Here is a 22733-nt window from a genome sequence, read left to right as displayed (position 1 = left end):
AGGAAGGAGATCTTCTCTGAGAAAGGGGTGGGCATTTGGTATTTCTTTCCTCCATTAACCCCCAGTATCACTGGCACATCCACAAGTGGAAAAGGCAGAAAGGCAGATAAACACACCTTCACACTGAGGGGCAGGGGCGCTCCAAGCTCCAGAAGATGTACAGTCAAGCTGTGCCTCTCCAGTGAGAGTATAGCCAGGATCACAGCTGTATCTCACAGACATCCCGCTGGCAAAAACTGCCGTGGCTTGGCCGCTGTGTCTTCCATGGACAATGGCTGGAGGCGGAGAGCACTGCGATGCTGGAGGAAGAGGGCAAAACCATTCTCACATCAGTAGGGATAACAAAGAAAGAGGAGTGAAAAATAAATGACTCGGTGCAAGGGAACTTTTCAGCTAAGCTGACAGCCTGTAAGAAATACAGGCAGCTTGGACAGGTGTCCCTCAGCCCGCTGCTTTTAGCCCCAGACCATACAGACCCTGCAGAGCTCTGGGCTTAGGAGCGAGTGGTTATGGGCCCTCCTCTCTGGGCAGTGCCAAAGAGCACCTCCAGCAGCAATAGCACGGGCCCGAATGCCACTGGTCCCATCACCCGCCTTCCCTTCACTTTGCTAACAGCAGCTCCTCCGCAGCACACTCCTGCCCACGCATGGCCCAGCCCAGCCTCACAGGCACAGAGCGGCCCCGCACTCCGCAGAGTCCTACCTCCGCACCGCGGTGGTGGCCCGCTCCACACGCCGTGTACCCCGTCCTTCGTGGTGCAGAAAATGGAGGCCTCTCCCGTGAGCGGGTGGCCAGGATCGCACGTGTATGTGACCACAGTTGCATAGGAGAAGTCGCCCATCAGACGGCCCGTGTGCCTCCCGCGGGGGATGTCTGGAGGTGGGTCGCACACGATCGCTGCGGGGCGCGTACAAGGCGGCTGTTAGAGTGAGCGCTAGCAGCAATGGCCCCGGGTCTGCAGGACAGACGCGCTTCCCCGAGAAAGGAGCCAACTGCGTCAACCCCATCTCAGCTGCAGCGCTCTCCGTCTGCCGCTTGGAAGACGCTTTCCCAGGAAAGCACTACCCGAATCTCTCTGTGCTGCTCGGTTGCTCCCCAGCAGCCCTGCCGAGCTCCTGCCGGGATGTACTTACGCTGGCAGACGGGAATGTCACCACTCCACGCAACTTGCTTCCCAGACCCAGAAATCTCACAGCGTCTCTGAGCATGTCCAGTCAGCCTGTGCCTGGAGTTGAGCAAAATCACTGTTAGCACACAGGGACTGTCCTTGGAGCACTCATCTCTCGTGCCCTGCAAGTCTCACCTTCGTTGCCATCGAATAATGCCATCGTTAAGGCTCTGATCCTTAGCTTATGTGTGTTTCCCCAACAAAGGTCTCCTTGGTTGTCATGGGCAGTAAATCCCAGGAGGCCTAGAGAACTGCCATTGCCTCTCCTCTTCCTTCCATCCTCTGCGAGAGGCCACCTCACTGACATCCATTTTAAGCTCAGTCTTTCAGAATGAACCCCCATTTTTCCATCATATACTCCAAGATCAGACTTGGAGGGTCATTCACTCTGATTGGCACTTAAAAACTTAAACCTGAACCCCGTTCTCCACATTTCTGTTGTCAGTTAGCCTACAAATCAGATTAGAATTCAACCATTGCAAAGACCAGAACTGCTGTAAAGGCCAAACTGTCTTAAAATGCCAGAAGGATGCTGAGATTTTCCCTGGACATTTGGACGCTTTCTGTGCTCTCTCAGCAGCTGCAGCTGAGAGCTCAGCGGGTCAAACTGCAACGTGATGGGCATGAAACAAGCTACAGAACATATACCAAACACAAAGGCATACTCCTCCTCAAGCATCACACTGAGCAGGTAACTTTGATGGACTTTGAGCGTAAGGACACAAGCACTGGTTTCTTGTTAAAAAACACACTGTACCTAAGAGTTACAGAGAGGACAGAGACATTGCTGCTTGCATGCCGGTAAGCCAAATGAGCTTGGCCTGGGACTCACCCTTCATCACAAGTGTAATTCACTGTTGACCCAAATAGTAGGTCTGTTGTAACAATAACTCTGCCATTTTCAGGTTCTCTTGGATGCTCACACCTTTTCCCTGGGATAAAACAAGAGCTTGTTGTGAACTTCTTTCAGTCAATGCAGTAGGAAAAGCGGCACTTTAATCCTAGGAGTCCTACCCACACACCGAGAAGGGAACCGAAACAGAGAAATATCCACCGAGTTACAGGCTTTGGTGGTCACACCGCAATTGAAAAAAATTGAAGCATCTGCAAGACATACGTTTGCAAAACTCCTGGGCATCGGACCACGTTTGATTTTCGAGACACGTAATCGTTGGTGATATTTGTGGATGTTTAGCAAATCCTGGCCGGCAAGTGTATTTCACAGTCTTCCCAACAGGAAACTCTGTCTGATTTTTGTGTTCCTTGTTTAGCTCAGCAAACAATAATGTTGTTGGTGTACCACATCCAGCTACCAAGAAACAAAAGGCACAGAAGAAATGAGTGCTGGCTATGCAGTGCTAATAAAGAGAAGCGAGTGCATTGGTAGGCACTGCTACAAAAGCCAAGGACATTTATATCTCTTCTAGACATTCTAACTTTTATCTACATACAATAACACTTCACATGTCAGGACAGTTTCCTCCTAAAGCCACCAAAGGGAACAAAGCACCCTGCTTAGCCCTGTGGGTACCACGTGGCCTTGCTGTTACCCACCCCCCACGCACACACAGATTCTGTGGGTTTCACAGGTTTTGCCTGCCTCCGTATCAGGCATGGATAGGACAGACTCAGAGAGCCAGGGGTGCACGGGGGAATGGCAGCAGCACACTGAAATGCACCTGCACAGCGTGGGTAAGGGAGGCTCCAATTCCCTGATGCCGTGCATGAAAGCGAAGCGTCACCAATGAGGGAGAAGCCCGGGTCACAGCTGTAGGTGACGGACATGCCACTCGTGAAGTTCTCCCCAAGCTCAGCACTGGGCGTTGCATTGGCGATGACCGGAGGTGGAGGACAAGGCACCGCTAAGAGAGGGCAGGAGGAAAGAACATCGCTTTAGGGGTTGCATCCAACAGAGGAGCACATGCAACACAGCCAAACACTGTCGCTTCTCAGACAACGTGAACGAGGCAGAGATCGCTCCCTCAGGCCCCCTCCCGCACAAAGACAACCCTCAGTCTCTTCCGTTTTCACCCCCGAGGTGCCCCTCTTTCCCCCAGGGAATATAGGTGCTGCTATTTGGCTGCTGGGAGAGCTCCCTTCTGCTGGCAGCAGGACGTCCCCGGCATGGGACGTTCCTCTCTCCCTTTCACAACTGCTGCCAGAAACCTGCCCGAGCCGCGTTGCAGGGCTGCGCAGAAAGCCATCTCCCCCTGCTCACCTGGCACACACAGAGGCACCGGAGGAGCCCACCGGCCGTCATGCCGGCACTCGGCCTCGTGGCTGCCCTGCAGCATGTAGCCGGGGCGGCACTGGAAGGTGACGGTGTCCCTGGGATTGTACGTGGCTCTGTGCCCACCAGCTACTGCTCCATTCTGGATTGCTGGGGTTGTGCAGGCAACCACTGAAAAGGAAAGCGAGCAAAGCATGGGCTGGGGAAGTGGCTGCCAGGCTTGGGCTTTCCTCCTTGTTTTTTCCAGGGTCAAAATTCCCCAGAAATGCAGCAAGGAGAGACCTTTGGTTCTCCCCTACCTTCTGGGAAAGGTTTGCAAGGAGGAGAATGGAGAATAGTGTGTGTAAAGCCTTGAAATCCCCACCCGTGCGTTACCCCCCCTCCTGTGCCTGATCAACGCTGCTCCAGCCCTCGCTGGGGACTTTTCTGTGCTGACGGGTTCCACTTTTGAGATAACCATCGTGGTCTCTGTTTTTACATTAGGTAACAACACTGAAAACACACCTTCACACCGAGGGTAAGGGATGCTCCAGGTTCCCGATGGCAGACAAGAAACTTTTGTCGTCCCAGTGAGGGTGTACCCTGGGTCACAGTGGTACTTCACTGATATTCCAGGGATGAAGACTTTCACATTCTTGCCGTTGTGCTGGCCATTTTTGATACTTGGTGGGGAAGGACACAGCAGCACTATATGGAAGGGAAAAGTCAAAACTTGTGAAGAGGTAACACAAGCACACACTGGAGGAAAAGACAGCTTTCTTTCTTTCCCGTTAACCTTCCCCAAATAACTACGAATGCCAATGTTTGAATTATATTTCTGTCCTACCCACAGGTATCTTTCTGCCATTATTTTTTTCTAGCTTATTAATATCATAAATGAGCATTTCTCACTTAGCATTTGCAGTAGTAAATTTTCTTCAATGGTACTACTTAACAGCTTTCTCTGGGTTTCCTATAGTTGTGAACATGATCAGACAACAGTTTGGCTATACCCCTCTTCCCCAGGATTCTTTTACGAGGTGAAAGCCCTACATATAACAAGAATATGAATGGGGATTATCAAGATGGAAGTACAGACATTTGTATGCTTTTCCTTTCCTTTTCTTTGGATAGTGGCACTTGGGATCCTTTTACTCCCCAAATGAGGCACTGCATCCTGCCAGGTGTACTCACACAGTGGCTTCAGGAAAAACCAGCTGCCACTGCATCATTTCCACTTACTCTTTTCACAGATGGGGAGAGGAGGGTCCCACGTGCCTCCAAACTGGCACCGAGACTCTTGAGAGCCCTTTAAGGCGTAACCAAAATCGCATTCAAAGACAATGGTGTCCATAAGTTTGTACATGGTCTTTGGTCCAGTTGGTCTTCCATTCTCAATCTTTGGTCTTTTGCAGCCAATTGCTGGAAGTGAAGAACATAAAGCACCATTTAGGATGTGAGGCCCATGCTGGGTGTGGAGGGGTGCTGACACGAGCCAACAGCTGCGCCAAGAACCTTACCATCGCTCTCACAGGCATCTCAACATTATTAAGTCTTACTCACACAAAACATTCAGAAATATCAATATCCAGTTATGCTTGAGAGTCAGTCCTTACTGGGAAAAAGACAGGGAAATCCAAAGAGGCCTGTGGAGCTCTCCCTGCCCATGGGATCTTCGGCCTGTGCCTTTCATGGAGATTTGGTCTGCAGTGATTAAACTGAGAGCTAAAAAGGAAGAAAGGGCCCAGGGAAAGACAAAAGAAGCCAACATGAACACACCTTCACATCGGGGTCGGGGCCGGCTCCACGTTCCCGAGGCAGTACAGTTAATGGATGCATTCCCAACAAGGGAATAGCCATTCCTGCAGGTGTACTGAACAGTTGTTCCCGGGATAAACTTGTCTGAGGACTGACGACTGTGCTTCCCGTTGGCAATGGTTGGAGGAGGAGGACAATTCACCGCTGAGAAGGGGAAGGAAAGACAGATCAAAAATATGGAAAGGGCAAAAAGAATGAAAAAAGAAACAATACATAAAATATTCTAACCTTCAAAAACCAAAGGAGGAGGACAATTAATTCCATTAATTCTTTTTAATACATTTCTGTAAAAGTAGCTGTCTTCCTATCATTGGGTACAGTAGCCCACCTGCATGTGGGCCAACCACTTCACTGCTGTAACTGTCCTTTCTTCTGCAACTCATAACTAATTATCCACACTTACAGATGGAATATTTTTGAGGCTGCTAAATGAAATTGCTACATTTTGTATAGCATTTCCCACATCTGTGGTTCCTCCCTCGCCCTCCACCAGTTTCACTGCACCACTGCCTAGCCCGTGGCCACACAACCACAGAGCAGTCGCGTGCTCAGCAGAGTCCTACCTCCACACCGCGGTGGTGGCCCGCTCCACACGCCGTGTACCCCGTCCTTTGTGGTGCAGAAAATGGAGGCCTCTCCCATGAGCGGGTGGCCGGGATCGCACGTGTATGTGACCACAGCCGCGTAGGAGAAGTCGTCCATCAGACGGCCCGTGTGCCTCCCGCGGGGGATGTCCGGAGGCGGGTCGCACACGATCGCTGCGGGGCGCGTACAAGGCGGCTGTTAGAGTAAGCGCTAGCAGCAATGGCCCCGGGTCTGCAGGACAGACGCGCTTCCCCGAGAAAGGAGCCGACTGCAACAGCCCCGTCTCAGTGCTAGTGGTCTCTGGATAAGATGACCCAAATTTCCTGGGCACTAGCGTAACGAGATCTGCAGGGTGAACGTCTGGTGGGAAGGTGCACGTGTGGGAAGGAATACCTGTGCCCTTCAGCAAGGCTCTTCTCCTCGTGTTTTGTTGTCCCTCTCTAAAGGAGGTAGGACAGTTCTTACCTCCCTTTTCCATAACCTGTTGTGACACATGCAGAGTGGAGAGAGACTGGCCATGCCATTCCTACGCACACATAGTTCTGACTCTGACCAGTCAGAAGTACCTCTCCAGCCATACAGACTTTAAAATATTAATGTTTTTCCCAGTTTGGACCAGCATAAATAATAGACCTTTGGGAACATTTCAAAAACATACAAAATAAAACAAAAGCAAAATGGAAATGGAAAGAAATCTGAAAAATTTTACAAATGCACTCACTGCATATGAGAAATACTTTGCAGTAAAATCTTTGGTTTGAATGATTAGCCACTTTCTCTTAAAAACACTGGGACAAGCAATCTCCAAGAACCTTTTGTTGTGACCTACTTACGCTGGCAAACAGGAACATCTCCACTCCATGAAACATGTGTGCCAGAGACCTCGCATCTTCTCTGAGAAGATCCAATCAACTTGTGCCTGTAGTTACGCAGAGAGATTTCTTACTTTATATACAACCCTTGTAAGTGGCAACCCAGACTTCTCACCTGGGAACTAGGTTCCTTAGTGTAAAGCTGTTTTGCCACTTAAGATCTGCTAAGCTCTCACTTGGCAGCTGAATGTAACTAATCATAAGACTCACCCTTCTTTACAAGTGTAATTCACTTTCGATCCGAAAAAGAGATCGGTCAGAATTACAACTCTGCCATTCTCTGGTACCTCTGGGTTAGCACATTGCTTTCCTAGAAGGGAACATCAACTAGCATTAGACCTCTCCTGTTCAATGGCATGGTGCAGTGAAATCTTATCCCAAGGAATCCTAACACAGAGAATGGACTGCAGAAAGTAAAGAAACCCACAAAGTTAGAGGGATTTACACTCAAAAAGTGTTAAAAATCTACCCAAGCCCAATTTAGATTTTTCAGCATCTGCAGAACATACTTTTACAGAACTCCAGTGCTGCAGACCACGTTCGATTTTGGAGACACGTGACAGATGGCCGCATTCCTGGGTATCTGGCATATCCAGGCCGACACACATATTCCGCTACCTTCCCCACCGCAAAGACAGTCTGATTGCTGTACTCCTTCTTTAGCTCAGCAAACACCAGTCTTGTAGGTGCATTACAGCCAGCTATCAAGAAAGAAAAGAGACGTTAGAGCCTCTCTTTTGTGATAAAGACTTTTTGTCATAAAGTGTAGTTGCAGGTACATAGAAAAACTGTTAAAACAACCTTCCACTTACCTCCTTCACTTTTCGAGTGCTAACTAGAGTGTTTATGTATGCTTGTTTTCCACAAATAACTTCCAACTGCTATGCTTTCCTAATATCATACAAATGCCATTTTCAGTTCTCCATATGCTCAAAGCATCCCTTCTCATCTTAAAGCAAAGGCTTAAAGCTATGTGAGTCTATAAACTCACACAGAACCAATGAGATCATGATTACATTTAAGCATAAATTCTTATTAAACTATTTGTTCTGTCCCTGAGGACTACACGACCATTTATATGGAAGTACAGTGCTCTACTCAAATAAGCAACATTTCTTTTACATCAGTGGTGATTCACAAATAGACTGATCTCCAAAGAGAAAGTGAATTGTGCTGCTTTCTCGAAACCAATTCTCCCTGTCTGTCCTTCCCCACAGGCTCCCCTGTCCCACAGGCCTGCCTGGAAGCACAGCGAGGAAAAAGCAGCAGTACAGGAAAGGCATATGGACCTTCACATCGAGGGATGGGAAGACTCCACGAGCCAGATGCTGTACAGTTAAGCCGTGCTTCTCCAACAAGAGCATAGCCAGGATCACAGTGGTAATTAACAGACGCTCCGGTGCTGAAAGCCTTCCCAGGCTGGCTGCTGTGCTTCCCATTGGCGATGTCTGGAGGAGGTGGGCATGCCAGTGCTGAAGAGAGAAGGAAAATCACATCAACACCAGCAGCAGTACGAAGTAAAAACAGAACATTCTGTTTGATACAAAGATTCAAGTGAACCAAACGCAAAGCCTTTAACTAAGACAGACTTTTGACAAAAACACCTTCTATAGCTTCTCTTGCTCATGTACATCATTTTTTCAGTGTCTCAGAACAGGTAATTCTGCACACACATATCTCAGGAGGGAGGTGCCAATAGTGTACCTCTTACTGAGGGAAACTGCGGTGGTAGCTACCACTGTCACACGGTTGTTAGGTCCTTCATGTAATTTGCAAGCTACATCAGATATGCTGAACAGAGGAAAGGGAAAGAGCTCTAGGGAGGACTGACTGCAACCTGCCTCGAGGCCCATCCTGTGTATTTCTTCCCTCGAGACCTCTCCTGTAACCCTTCAAACCTGTAAACCCTCTTGATTTGAAAGAGAACAGATCTGGCCAATCCACTTTTCAAAGGAGTCAGGAAAAAGCACCAGAGGGAGAGCATTGGGAAGGTTAATATCCAAAGCACTGTTTGAACATTTGCCCCTTTCACAGACTGGCATGGGTGGCTCCCAAGTGTTATTTAGTTGGCATTGTACCACACTGTGGCCACACATGACGTAGCCTGGCTCACGCTCAGAGGCAACTGTGTCTTTGCGTGTGTAGGCACTCTTAGCTGCAGACCCTCTTTGCCCATTCTGGATCTGCAGGACAGGACATGTAACATCTGGAAAAGAACTGAAGGACCTCAGAACAGGAATAGTTGTGCAGAGCAATGCAGCTGTGAAGCCTTTTACAGTTGCAATGACTTTTAGACTTAAGTCTGAAAATAATTTTCCCATAGACCATCTACTGCCTGCATCCAATGATGTCAAGCGTTGAGGGAGAGATCCAAACTGAAAGGTAAGGCGGGGCTGCTGGAGGCAGTGAGGAAGTGCCAGCAGCCTCCTCCCGGCTGCCTGACCAGAGCTGTAAAACCAGCACATGCAAATCTTGCTATGGAGGAACACACAGGGAAAAAGTGCAATTATCTAGGGACTTCCTTGTCTTTCTGAATATGCAGCAGTAGGGCCGGGAGGACTGTGCCGAGGGTTTGTGCATGCACACCCCACCCTACCTCCGCACTGAGGGGGAGGTCCGCTCCACACGCCGTTTTGCCCGTCCTCGGTGGTGCAGTGAATGGAGGCCTCCCCGCGTGGCGGGTGCCCTGAGTCACAGGTGTACGTTACAGACGTGCCGAAGTAGAATTCATCTAACAGCCTGCCTGTGTGCTTCCCGTTGGGAATATTTGGAGGTGGCTCACAAGGAATACCTGGAGAGATGCAGAACAAGTCTTCTAAATTCAACAGTGGCACTAAAGTATCTATAATCCCCCAGTCTGTGGGACAGAAATACTTGTCCTAGAGATGAAAAAACTGTGATGAACTAACCTTCTAGGTGATACCCTGTAGGGATCTGGATCCCATTTCCCTGACCAGCAATACTATACTAGTCAGAAAGCAGACACAGTAGGACAAACCTCTATGGAGGAAGTAGCGACATACTTTATCTTTTCTACTGTTCAAAAAATAAAAAAGCAAATAATATTTCTTTTGTGTCAACTGTGTAAAATCTTGATTTTTCAGCTGCACGCAGTCAGTAATTTGTATGTCACCTTCTAGGTTAATATGCACCAGGAAAATCTGTAAAATGCTTTTAAATACCAAAATGTGCCAGTAAATATCTCGGGTTTTTTTCATATGAAGCTCTGTCACCAAATACTACTTCACCAAGCTCTAGTTGCTGAGGTGTGGTACAGCAACTCTTTGGGTACAAACCAGCCATCCATGTTTGCAGTAAAAGAGATGGCTGGAAATTTGGGACTTTGGGATTCTATTTCTGGCTCTCCCACAGCGCTCTGTGACTCCTTAGACTAAGTGATTTGATCTCTCTTTGTCTAACATTAGCACCCACTGAGCTGGGCATAATATTTTCTCTTCCTTTTGCATAACATTTCTGTGATTTTAGTCAAGACAGGACATACAAGTACTACTGAAAAAGCTCCAGCTGAGACATGACTTTCTATAATCCATTAAGCTTTGAGATCTTGTACCTTCTCCCAGGATATTTTCATATGAAATCACAACCTTCTGATATTTTTCGTGCTCACAGAGCAGAGAGGTTCCCTATGAAAGCTTTGATTTGAATGATGTGGCAGTCTCTGCTGAAAAATATTTACCAGAGCAATGCAAACCACCTAGAGCTGTAAGCTACTTACGCTGACAAATGGGAATGCTGCCAGTCCATTCAACGTGTGCTGTGTCAGAAATCTCACATCGTCTGCTAGGCTGCCCAATTAACCTGTGCCTGGTGTTAAAAGGATTTAACATTCATTCCAGGTCATTTCAATTTGAGTTATTAACTCCTTCTCACCACCCCCAACAGCCCAAGCAGCCCTGCGGACACCAAACCTCACGGGAGAATCTCCCTTCCTAGTTTAGCGCCCCCTTGCCAATTTGACAGTATATACATGTATGCATACGAGACAGAAGGCCTTATCTGTTCATATACATGCAGCACTCTATACAGGAGCCAAATCCATTTTAGGGGAATGAACGAATAGGAGGGAAAAACAGAGACTTACCAAATGCATCTTTCTTTGCAGATTTAAGTAGCAGCAAAAAATAGGTCTGCAACCTAGGACTTACCCTTCCTCACAGCTGTAGGTCACTGTTGACCCAAATAGGAGATCTGTTATGAAACTAATCTTGCCATTCTCAGGTTCACCAGGATGACTACACTGTTTCCCTGTAGGAGAACAAAACTAATTTTAGGCTTCTATCTATACCACGGTACAACAAATGCAACTATTACTCCAATAATCTGTCCACATCTCCAATTACCCCCCAAATGGGTTTTGAATACCATAAAGTTACATGGCTTTACTAGTCACATACTGTTTGAACAACAAAATAATGCTAAGGTTTTTGCAGCATGGACAGATACTGCCTATTCCTTCTTGAACAACGGACACCAAATCAATGGAGCTATTCACTTTTACAGAACTCTAGTGCTTCTGACCACACTCCACTGTCAAGGCATGTAATAGTAGGTGACATTGCTGGGTGTTTAGCATATCCAGGTCGGCAAGTGTATTTCACAGTCTTCCCAACAGGAAACTCAATCTCATTTTTATACTCCTCACTTAGCTCAGCAAAGAGTAACCTTGTAGGAGCACCACAACCACCTATCAAGAAAGAAAACATACAGGAGAATTAGCATTTTTCCAATTGCTTGGCAGGACAAGCATGCCAGATGCAGGTGCAAAAAGAAACACTGTTACAAAGAAAGGTGTCTGGTCTGCCTTGCAAAAGCATTTATTTTGATTAATACAGATGAAACATTAAATAGATTAAGCAGATGAAACATCTTTTCCCGCAGGATCTAGTCCTGTTCCTGCTGGCAGCCTGTTCCCAGGATATATTTACATCTTCCACTCGCTTGACAGGTAAAAATATAGGATTTAACCAGTTTTTTTTTAACAATCAGGGTAGGGGACATAAAATAATAGAGCACCCCAAGTGTCATCATTTACCTAGAAGCTGATGCCTAGACGGAAGGCTTGGTGAAGGTGTACCTCTACCACAGACTGGAAGAGGAGGATCCCAGGTGCCATCCTCCTGGCAGTAGATTTTAGCACTCCCTTGCAGGCTGTAACCATTATGACACTGAAATGTAACTGTTTGCCCAGGTCCATAGATAAGTCCATGACCATCAACTTTCCTTCCATTCTCTATATCTGGATTGATGCAGACAGTCACTGAAAATGAAGATGTGCAGAAGTGATGTGCAAAAGTGGTTTTAAAAAAAACAAACAACCCTACCAGAGGCTGTCATTACTTCAAGCAACAAATTATACATAACATTTCTATCAACTTCCCCAGTCCCCCCTTCACAGTAGAACAGCTTGAAATTAATTCATACTAGGCCACACTTTAAATGGGATTAACCAGCTCTGCGGATTCAGTTGCAATGGTCAGCTTTTCCCCTGTGATTTCTCCTGTGCTTGGAGCTGCTGGCTTTTGGGGAGAGGTCGGAGATCACAGACACACCTTCACAGCGAGGCATGGGGAGGCTCCAATTCCCAGAGGCTTTGCAAAGAGCAACTGCGTTTCCAACAAGGTAGTAGCCGGGATCGCAGGTGTATGTCACAGACATTCCCATGGTGAAAAACGCTGCACCCTGGCCATTATGATTTCCGTTGTTGATCCTTGGAGGCATGGGGCATGGTCGGACTGCAAAAGAGAGAGACAGCATCTCTAACGAAGCAAGAGAATAACCTGAAAGGGGGAATGGGCTCAGCGCGTAGGCTGAGGTGGTGGAGCAAGGCCAGGAGCACCTGGCCAGGGAGCAGGTCAGGGCAGAGCCACCCAGGAGGGCCCTGCGAGGGCCTGGGGGCTCATGGGGACACCTTGGGTCTGCCCCCCTCCCCAGCCCTGCGCCCCGGGGCACCAGCCAAGAGCCTGGCAGCACTCACTCCTTACGCAGCTGAGCACCGGTGGGTCCCACGTGCCCCCCGGTTGGCACTGCGTCTCTTGGGGGTCATCTGAGGCATAACCGACTTCACAGTCAAAATGAAGAGTCTCTCCAGCTTTGTAGGTGTTCTGCAGCTCATGAATTTTCCCGTTCTGAACCTCGGGTGTCTCGCAGCCGATTGCTGGAGGGAACATGGATGGCATCCTTTAAACGCCAGTGCGTGGGTAGGACAGCAGCACACTCAGCCACATCCCTTCTCATCACTGCCGTAAGCATTTCTGTGCTCTGCTGACACCCAGGCGCAAATCGCTGCCAAGGAGCCCAGCCACTGCAGCGCTGCTCTGCGTGGCCGAGGCAGGGGGGCTGGCAGGCTGCAGCACGGGCGCGAGGGATGGGGATCCGTGCGATGCAGGAGGCTGCCCTCGCCTGAAGGCCGTGCGGCCTCCACAGGCGCATGCCGGCGCGGGTGGCAGGAGAGCGGTGCCCCGTTCAGCACCCTGGGGTCAAGCCTCTTTGCAGGCCCTACTCCTGGAAAGGCGAGCATCAACCCACCTTCGCAGCGGGGCCGGGGCCGGCTCCACAGCCCGGCGTCCGTGCAGTTGATGGACATGTTCCCGACCAGCGTGTAGCCATCCCTGCAGCTGTAGTACACGGTCATTCCCCGGGGAAAAGTGTCCAAGGACTGGCCGCTGTGCTGCCCGTTGGCGATGTTTGGTGGCTGAGGACACTTCACCTCTGGAAAGGGAGAGGAAAGGGTCAGGAGAGTGCCTGGAAGATATGAGGTCTGAGAGACAGAAACACAATGCAAAGCCACATGAGCAACAAAAACAGCAGGGAAGCTGGAAGAGGGGTGCAGGGACATTTATATCCAAGGTACTGCCTGTGTCTACAGCTTGACAGTCAGCCTCGTGGTGTCTCATGATTCCTCTGACTTTTCTGGGGAAAGAATGTTGAATCAATTCATAAAAATCCAGCAGTTCCTATCCCCAAGGCTGTGTCTTGGAGCACAGCAACGGCTGCATTACAGCAACGCGTCTCCGGCTGGGTTGCTCCTCGGGCACACTAAAGTCAAGCTGGTGCTGAAGCACCTTGAGGAGGGAGCTAGTTTTGGAGACTCCTTTGCATTTAGTCTCAAATCAGCCAACGTGCTGGCTTTTGGCACTCACTACCAGGCATTCTCGTTCAATAATTTGAATTATTGAACCACACCACAGCAGGGGCCAGCCCGCACGCTGCACTGACCAGGGGCAGGCAGGGCAGGTGTGAGGGCAGCAGGTGCCCAGGCTGGAGAGCTACATTTCACTGAGCTTGGAAACATGACAACGTAAGCTGTTGCGAGAGCTCTTGGGTCCCTGGCACACGGCTCCTAACACTGAAAGTACTGCGCTGATAAACCACATATATAAAATTACCTAGCTTCGTGCTCACAATTGTAAGCTTATCCTTTATGTTTTATAAAGCTGTGTAACTATTTAAATGGGACTCAGCTCCCACACTGAAGGTCTTAATCACAATGGTCAACTTCTCTCCTGTGCTACCTGCTATGCTGGGAGCTGCTGGCTTTTGGGGAGAGGTCGGAGATCACAGACACACCTTCACAGCGAGGGGTGGGGGGGCTCCAATTCCCAGAGGCTTTGCAAAGAGCAACTGCGTTTCCAACAAGGTAGTAGCCGGGATCGCAGGTGTATGTCACAGACATTCCCATGGTGAAAACAGTTGAGCCCTGGCCATCGTGATTTCCATTGCTGATCCCTGGAGGCATGGGGCATGGTTGTACTGCAAAAGAGAGAGACAGCATCTCTAATGAAGCAAGAGAATAACCTGAAAGGGGGAATGGGCTCAGCGCGTAGGCTGAGGTGGTGGAGCAAGGCCAGGAGCACCTGGCCAGAGAGCAGGTCAGGGCAGAGCCACCCAGGAGGGCCCTGCGAGGGCCTGGGGGCTCATGGGGACACCTTGGGTCTGCCCCCCTCCCCAGCCCTGCGCCCCGGGGCACCAGCCAAGAGCCTGGCAGCACTCACTCCTTACGCAGCTGAGCACCGGTGGGTCCCATGTGCCCCCCGGTTGGCACTGCGTCTCTTGGGGGTCATCTGAGGCATAACCGACTTCACAGTCAAAATGAAGAGTCTCTCCAGCTTTGTAGGTGTTCTGCAGCTCATGAATTTTCCCGTTCTGAACCTCGGGTGTCTCGCAGCCGATTGCTGGAGGGAACATGGATGGCATCCTTTAAATGCCGGTGTGTGGGTAGGACAGCAGCACACTCAGCCACATCCCTTCTCATCACTGCCGTAAGCATTTCTGTGCTCTGCTGACACCCAGGCGCAAATCGCTGCCAAGGAGCCCAGCCACTGCAGCGCTGCTCTGCGTGGCCGAGGCAGGGGGGCTGGCAGGCTGCAGCACGGGCGCGAGGGATGGGGATCCGTGCGATGCAGGAGGCTGCCCTCGCCTGAAGGCCGTGCGGCCTCCACAGGCGCATGCCGGCGCGGGTGGCAGGAGAGCGGTGCCCCGTTCAGCACCCTGGGGTCAAGCCTCTTTGCAGGCCCTACTCCTGGAAAGGCGAGCATCAACCCACCTTCGCAGCGGGGCCGGGGCCGGCTCCACAGCCCGGCGTCCGTGCAGTTGATGGACATGTTCCCGACCAGCGTGTAGCCATCCCTGCAGCTGTAGTACACGGTCACTCCCCGGGGAAAAGTGTTCAAGGACTGGCCGCTGTGCTGCCCGTTGGCGATGTTTGGTGGCCGAGGACACTTCACCTCTGGAAAGGGAACAGACGTTGCTGAATTAGCTGTTTACCATTTGGCATGTTATTAGAACTGTTTGCCAGGGTAATATCCTGAATTCTGCGCAGCCTTTGCTCTGTTTCCTGGACCAAAGTATTAGTTAACAAAGAAGTTCAGCCACCCCAAGATTATTTGTCACATTGTAGCTGGAGGGAATTACTCATAATGTGCACATTTCCTGACATAAAAGCTTACAGGTAAGTCATGGTATTTGGCAGAATATGCATGTGAACACATAAAAGCAGCGAGAGGAGTGAGAAGTTGCGATTGTTTCCTGTTCCCATTTCAGATCATGGCAGCTGCTAGCAGGAAGCACACAGGAAGATGAAAGTGTCCCACTTTGGGCTGTAAGCGGAATCACAGAAATCCCCACAGGGAAGCAGATATTGCCACTTCTCTGCGGCTGGCCTACGGATCGTTTGCATGCTTGAGAAATCACAGGGAACACAAAGACTGCAGCACACAAGGAGATCAGCTGGAAAGTTAATATCTTCACATCCCTCTCAAAGCCCAGGACAGAGCAGACTATACTTAGCCTCATTTCCCATCCTAGCAGTAAGCTCCTTTCTTTTGAGCCAATTATGTCTCTCTGAAAGTGCCTTGATTCGAGAAGAGAAGCAAGGACAGATCCATCCAGGCTTTGCTTTCCCACTGAATTTGAGAGGACACAAGACGGAGCTTTTTCCCCACTGTTGTTACTGTTCACACCCCCATGCTGGGACACTTGCCCTTTTTGCAAACTGGCAGAGGCGGACTCCACTTGAAATCAGCTCCACACTTGGTTGCATGGGAGCCCTGAATGGCGTAGCCTCGATTACACTCAAAGCTTACGGTATCCCCAGTCTTGTAGATGTAGCGAGTAGGGGGTAGTCTCCTCCCATTCTGGATGTGTGGGAATGGGCATTGAGTATCTGGAAAAGGGGGAATAAATAATAGTGTTTAGCTACACAACTCTCAAGCCTTTCATACCTGTGATGGTTTCCATGTCGATGGTTTCCATGTCACTGGTTGAACTGTGTGAGATTCCTGGGAGCGACGGGGAAGAGCCCCGCCGGTCCATGGCCTTTACTTGTCCCACACCAGCAGCCTGCACCAGGGTGGCTTTGGCAAGCTGTAGTGTGAGCCCAGCTGCTTCCCCAGTTGGAAGAAAGGGGTCACTGGATTTATTGTCACCTGGTGTCACCAAGAGCCCTTCCAGGCCTTGCTGCATACTCCTAATCTATGGGCCGGGAAGAAGAGTGCTTGGATGCATCGGGTGACACTCGCTGCCGGCACAGCCTGTCCCCCTGCTCTAGCACCACGCACATCCTTCTGATCCGGGCCACGGAAACACTGGCGAGGATTTGGCCAGTAGGAAAAGCTAGCTACATTCTTGAGGGCTTGTCTGAGGAGGGGCTTGCATGTGCAGGAAGGAGCAGAGCAGGGAGGACAGTGCCGCGGCGAGGTACGCACCGAGTCCGCACTGTGGCGGGGGCCTGCTCCACACGCCGGTCAGCCCGTCCTTCGTCACGCACTGGATGGAGGCCTCGCCAGTGCGGGTGTAACCTCTGTCACACGTGTACGTGACAACCGATCCATAGGAGAACTTGTCCATGAACCTGCCAGTGTGCTTCCCATGGGGAATATCTGGAGGTTGTTTGCACTGAATCCCTGCAGAAATAATGCGAGGAGCAGAGAGAGACTTTTAGAATCAAAGCTAGCAGAGAAGCAGCTTTGTTTACCGGGCAAATATTTGCAGCAGACACGATAATGTAGAAAGAATGTAAAACAAATGCCTCGCGCTGGTAACGGCCTTTGGATAATGGATGTGACGTCTCCGAGCAATGCGCTGGCTTGCAGAGCCAGGAGCCCACCGAGGAAAGGGCGCAGCCCCGTCGCTACGCGCAGGACGGAGGTGTGCCGGACAAACGCACGTAAGAATAAGTACTGCAAAAGAAAATACTACTTAACCTTTCTACAAAGCGCTAACTTAGGGATAATTCATCCTTTCTCACATAAGCCACCCTTTCCACCTGCGCACAGCCACCAATCTCGGCTCTCGACCTGCCGACGAGCCCCCGGGACAGGCTGGAGGCTCAGCCACCATCTCTCGGTGAATAGTTAAGGTGACGGGTGACAGAGGCACAAATCCTCCCTGTTTGGGACCAAAGCATGTCACAGACCTTGCCTGGGCACTTTGCAGGTGCCTACGCTTGTCCTTATCCGGGAAGGAGCAGACAAAACCCTCCCGCGGAGGCGGAGGGAGCGTTTCGAAGGTGGCGGGTATCCGTTCAAAGCCGGGGAACGCGCCGCCGGCTTGCCCGCTGCACGGCGCCTCCTGGGCCGTTTTCCTCCCTGTTGCCCCATCCCGGTTCGTCCCTGTCTGTCACCACAGCGAGTTTCGGCTTGGCAGACACCAAGCGCAAGCCGCTCCGGCGGCAGACTCCCACGGGAGGGTATTTTACTCATCGCCTGCTTGGCTTTGACTAGTTAAATGCAAAGGAAGGTCAAGCCCCTCGGCCTGGGAAACCGCGCCGGCCGCGGAAGACTCTCCACCGTCTCTCGTAGGAGCTGGTCTAGGGCATAACTTCATTTTCCCCCAGCCACCAAGGGGCCCTGGGCAGCTGCATCACCACCCCGCGAGGGGCCGTTTTTGGGGTTCCCACCCAGAATTAATTTACTTAAAGGGCCTGGAGTGCTTTACTAGCTATGGGCCGCGCAAAGGTGCTTAGTCCACCGCCGCCGGCCCGTGGTGGCAAATGGCACTGAAGCGTGTTATGGCAGACCCCATCCCCACAGGCGCCCGCCACGCGTGTCCCCCCTCCCCTTACCTTGCGCTCGGGCCCGGGCGGCCAGGAGCAGAGCGACGGCGCCCAGGAGGCGGCAGGCAGCGGCGAGCGCCATGCGTGGCCCCCGCTCCGCTCAGCTCCGCTCCGCAGCGACTGCGGCCGCCCCCGGGGGCGGCGGGCAGATATGGGCCCCGTCTTCCCCCTGCCTGCGGAAGAAGCCGCAGCTGCCGGCCCCCGCGAGGGGCTTCCCGCTGCCGCACAGGGACGCCATGGGGTCGGGGGCGAGCCGAGGGGAAGGCGCCGCGGGGCGAGGGGAAGCTGCCGTGAGGCGAGGGGAAGGAAGGCGCCGCGAGGCGAGGGGAAGCGGCCCCGGGGGCTCTTCCCCAAACCGCCAGCTGGCACCGGCGGCTCTTCCCGGGAACCGGTCGAGGAAGAGCAGAGCGGGGAAGCGGGCAGCGTTTCGCCCTCCCGCCCGCCCACCGCCGCCGCCGCGCGGAGCCGAGGGCGAGCGGAGCCACGGCCCCCCAAACCCGCCGCCGAGGCCCAGGGCTGCCGCCCCCCATTTCTCCCAACCGTTATTTCTCCGGGCCTCATCCAGCCTGGTGCCGTCATCCCGCACCACCGGGGGGCGAAATAAAAATCAACCCCTGGGGCTTTTCGCCGTCCGAGCGGCCGGGCGAGACCTCCGCCTCCCCACAGCACCACAGCCGGCGGTGCGCGGCTCGGGCCTCTCCTCTCCTCGTCACTGACGGGCAACTTCCGAAACGAACAGCGTTTTAACTTCATAATTTAATTCGATTCGTTACATTTGCATTGCAAAGTAAAATTTTGTACAACTCAATTGTATTCATGGGTAACACAGTACGTTCGCGCTCTTTCAACAGCAGATTTTAGCAGCAGCCGCATCTGTAAACTCTGTCACAGCATTTACGGCTCCTTCCATTCGGTCAAGGATGGATCCCTTCAAGTTCAACCCTAATGACAGAAGCGAACTCATTTGGAAAAAATCACTCTGAATTACGCAGTAAGGACAACGATTGTGCTGGGATTATGATAACAAAACAGAACACAGCACTAAGCTACTAGGCTTTAAATTTATGTTTTGTTCATCTAGTCATTCACTGGGCTTATTAAAAAAACAAATAAACTGCAAATTCTTATTTGGTAAGACTTTCTTCCGAAAACAGTTATTTTGCTGTGCCACAAGGGCAGTCGATCAGAATAACGTTGCAGTTGGAAGGGAGAAGTTGATTTGTAATGAGGCTAACAGGCTGATGGAAATTACAGCATGTGCTTTTCCCTGGAAATAGATGCATGTTCCTGTTAACGGGAAAGCGCTGGTAAAAATGCAGAAACACAAAGAAGTCAGTGGTACGTGCGTTTCGAATACTTCCCTCTCCTGGTTATGCATTATGCAAAGCCAGCAGATTGATAATTTAACCCTCTGATCATTTAACTTGGTTCTGTTAAAATCCGGAAAGACAGCGTCACTGTAACAAGGGCCGGCTATCAGCCAAACAAGTCAAGGGAATTTCTGCCTCCGTCTTTGGTTTACGCATGGTGAGCGAGGTCTCAATACTTGAGCTGTCCCTGTGGCACTTACAAAGCCTGAATCAAGAAAGAAGGGAGGGGACAGCACACCTTATTTTAGCACGCTTTCTCACTCATCTATATCCTACGCCCTTCTCAAACCATCCTCAACGCAGCACACGACTAGGCCAGTTTTGGCAGGACGAAAGCGAAATGCTCAGAAGACGCAGGTTTCGTGTCCTGATTGCCACGGATGACTACACTAAGGGTTTGGCTTTCTGCGCAGCAGCGCCTACGTTCGCTCGACAAGCCGCACCAAGATGTCCCCACGCGTCACCGCTGCCCGCAGCACCAGACCGCGGGACTTCCCTGAGCCGCCAGTGCAGCTGGCCACCAAAAGAGCTTTTGCTCCCTCACCTTCACAGCAGCCAAGAGGAGCCCCCAGAGCTGAGCTGGTCCCAGGCCTTCTCTGCTCTGGGGGTCCACACTCCTCCTCCATCCACGTGCAGCCCCATGTGACCGCCGGACGGACGGCGCGGTTGGGCTGTGCAGCCCCTTGCACCACCCTGTCCGAAACCAGCAAACACCTTCCAAGTGCAGACTAAGACACTGATTTCCTACCAGTCAGAAAGCATGGGAGCAGAAAGTGAAAAGTTCCAATGAAGCGACTTTCTGGTGTTTGGCGGCATCCGCAAAGCCACCTGCAGGTTCTGCGTTCGGTTGCCACGACGTTTCCGCAGGCTGAACACCAGCTGCCCGCGGACAAGCTCCACTGCCGCTGTGAAACGCCCATCCTGTTCAACTTTCTCCCCAGAGCTCTCAGCTGAGCAACCCACTCTGCCAGTTCCTAAGAAGTGTTAAGTCACTGAAGAGACAAGCAGCATGTTTCTCAAGGCAGGAAGAGAAAAGCTTTGATAAAATACAAAGACACTGCAACTGCAGAGACCACAAGACTAGTTTTAGTACGTACAGGAAGAGTCAGAATAGTAGTTCTTTGAAATAAGGCATTTAAATATTTTCCTCCAGTGAAAGTGCCAATTTATATGGATTGCTATTTGCACAACAGCTCAGACTTGCCTTGAAGTAAAAACTAGAGCAAACACTTTTATGTGAATATCCTCAGGTCTCTCAGTATCTACAGATAATATGAAGGGAAAGCACAAGTCGGACATCAGTCTTAATTTTCCCAAGCATATATCGCTCACAGGAAGACAGTCACGGTTAACCCTCTTAGCAGCAACATCACTTTTCACCTCAGAACACTTAAGACGCGTAAACCCCAGTTAGGATCAGACACAACACTGCCTTAGTGGAGCTGAAAAACAAAACAGGGAGGTACCTAAAGAGCCTTGTTTTCATGAGTCTACAATATTGCAGGATGAAGGTCTTTGGTATCATTACAACTTAACAGGGGGATAACTGCACTTGATTTCTGAACGGTAGTTTCATCTGGATGGCCAGGAACCGGCCAGCACAGGCCACATATGCAAGCTGCTGTGTGTTCACCACAACATGCAGCTATTATACCTGCAACCAAAAGCGTAAGCAGTTCCCAGGCAGCAGGAGGGAGCGTGATAGAGGATCAATGCCATTTTTTTCATCTAAGATTTGCAGATTACTACTTCTAGTCCAATCTCACAAGAGTGAAATCCAGAACCCTGAGATCAGTGTGACCAAGTCCAACACGTCTACAGTTCAGTACTCTCTGAGGGGTCGCTCCAGCTCTTCCAGTTGCCTCTTCTTGAGCCTAGAAGTGAATAACCAGCATTGCCAGGAGGAGGGGCAGGATTCCTACAAGAGACAAATAAGAAACTTCAGTCTTCACTCCAAATATATTCACTTACTTTTTACCTCCCCACTCCCAGATATAGTACATTTAGCATTTTTTCCTCTTTTCAAAGAATGATCATAAAGCAACAAAAATATAAATATGACAACAGTTTGCAGCAGAAAGCTCGTAAGCCTATTCCAGGTTTAAGCAGAATGCATACAATTGCTTAAGAGACAATAACTTAAAGATGGGGCAGACTGTGGTTAAGAGTGACTTCAGAGAATAACGTGATGCTAATAACATGTTAATGGTCACAGCACAGCAGCCAATATTTCCTGCTGCTTCAGCTACAGGTACCGTGGCTGGCAAGAGAGGAAGCCCAGGCAGCTGGGAGAACAGCCACTCACACTGCTACGGCCGGCGCTTGCAGTCATTAAGATACACACTTAGTACTAGCACTGGACAGCATGACAGACCAGTGCTTACACATGCACAGGACTCAGGAATCTTTATTACTTACCAGCAATGATCTTGCTAGCTGTGCCTGGAAAAGAAAGGAGCAAAAATGTGAAACTGAACACCCATTAAGCACAGGAGTTCAAACTATGCAACACTCAGTGTCTCAAATCAAAGCCAATGCACATTAAAGTGACAGTTGAAACAACACAGAGAATAGGATCCCTGTGTAATCCAAGGCTCCAGATGTTCAATGGATGAATACATTTCCATTAGCCTGCATGTCTTTGCAGCAACCTAGTCATGTGCTTTTGGCACTAGATTTCAATGCAAGCTGTTTCAGAAAGTTTTGAAGGCTTATTCCTTAACTGAAGTATCTGATTTGAGGATTCACAAAGGAAGCAAAAAAATAGGTTTTCCAAGAGAAAGAGAGGAGACAGCAAGATAGTCAGAGGAGACAGTCACCTTTGCATTCAGGAGTAGGCTTGCTCCAGACTCCATGAGATTGATCTTCTACTGTACAGTGAATAGAGGCCTCTCCAGTAAGGGTGAAGCCATCATTACATTTATAGACTACAACAGAGCCATAAGCAAAGTTGCTTTCTGTTGTGCCATTGTGTTTTCCATTGTCAATCGCAGGTGGCAGTCCACAGAAAACAGCAGGGGGCTGTCCTACAGGAGGAACATCACCAAGAGCGTCTGAGCACTTTCCTAACTGAAAACATATGTCAGATGTGTGGGAAGAAGAAGATATAGCCAACTGACACACATCTAGAAACACCTGA

At 50.4% G+C, this 22733-nt stretch overlaps 1 protein-coding gene across 1 annotated transcript in view; it reads right to left on the bottom strand.

Moving 5' to 3' along the window:
* CR1 (complement C3b/C4b receptor 1 (Knops blood group)) overlaps positions 1 to 22733 on the bottom strand; it is a 90153-nt gene that overhangs the window by 11304 nt on the left and 56116 nt on the right. The window contains exons 49-76 of the mRNA XM_067310442.1: positions 22414 to 22620; positions 22013 to 22036; positions 16876 to 17073; positions 16152 to 16334; positions 15216 to 15398; positions 14665 to 14844; positions 14240 to 14422; positions 13199 to 13381; positions 12648 to 12827; positions 12223 to 12405; positions 11748 to 11930; positions 11172 to 11357; positions 9249 to 9443; positions 7987 to 8124; positions 7162 to 7353; positions 6863 to 6962; positions 6614 to 6699; positions 5759 to 5953; positions 5157 to 5339; positions 4620 to 4799; positions 3903 to 4085; positions 3387 to 3569; positions 2911 to 3030; positions 2286 to 2477; positions 2001 to 2100; positions 1134 to 1225; positions 703 to 897; positions 117 to 299 (exon numbers count right to left, since the gene is read on the bottom strand). Coding sequence (XP_067166543.1) covers positions 117 to 299; positions 703 to 897; positions 1134 to 1225; positions 2001 to 2100; positions 2286 to 2477; positions 2911 to 3030; positions 3387 to 3569; positions 3903 to 4085; positions 4620 to 4799; positions 5157 to 5339; positions 5759 to 5953; positions 6614 to 6699; positions 6863 to 6962; positions 7162 to 7353; positions 7987 to 8124; positions 9249 to 9443; positions 11172 to 11357; positions 11748 to 11930; positions 12223 to 12405; positions 12648 to 12827; positions 13199 to 13381; positions 14240 to 14422; positions 14665 to 14844; positions 15216 to 15398; positions 16152 to 16334; positions 16876 to 17073; positions 22013 to 22036; positions 22414 to 22620 — 4590 coding nt within the window. The remainder of the gene's footprint in view (positions 1 to 116; positions 300 to 702; positions 898 to 1133; positions 1226 to 2000; positions 2101 to 2285; positions 2478 to 2910; positions 3031 to 3386; positions 3570 to 3902; positions 4086 to 4619; positions 4800 to 5156; positions 5340 to 5758; positions 5954 to 6613; positions 6700 to 6862; positions 6963 to 7161; positions 7354 to 7986; positions 8125 to 9248; positions 9444 to 11171; positions 11358 to 11747; positions 11931 to 12222; positions 12406 to 12647; positions 12828 to 13198; positions 13382 to 14239; positions 14423 to 14664; positions 14845 to 15215; positions 15399 to 16151; positions 16335 to 16875; positions 17074 to 22012; positions 22037 to 22413; positions 22621 to 22733) is intronic.

The sequence above is a fragment of the Apteryx mantelli genome, chromosome 25 (assembly GCF_036417845.1).
Source record: "Apteryx mantelli isolate bAptMan1 chromosome 25, bAptMan1.hap1, whole genome shotgun sequence".
In the NCBI taxonomy this organism is placed as follows: Eukaryota; Metazoa; Chordata; class Aves; order Apterygiformes; family Apterygidae; genus Apteryx; species Apteryx mantelli.
This window is presented reverse-complemented; position numbering and strand designations above follow the sequence as displayed.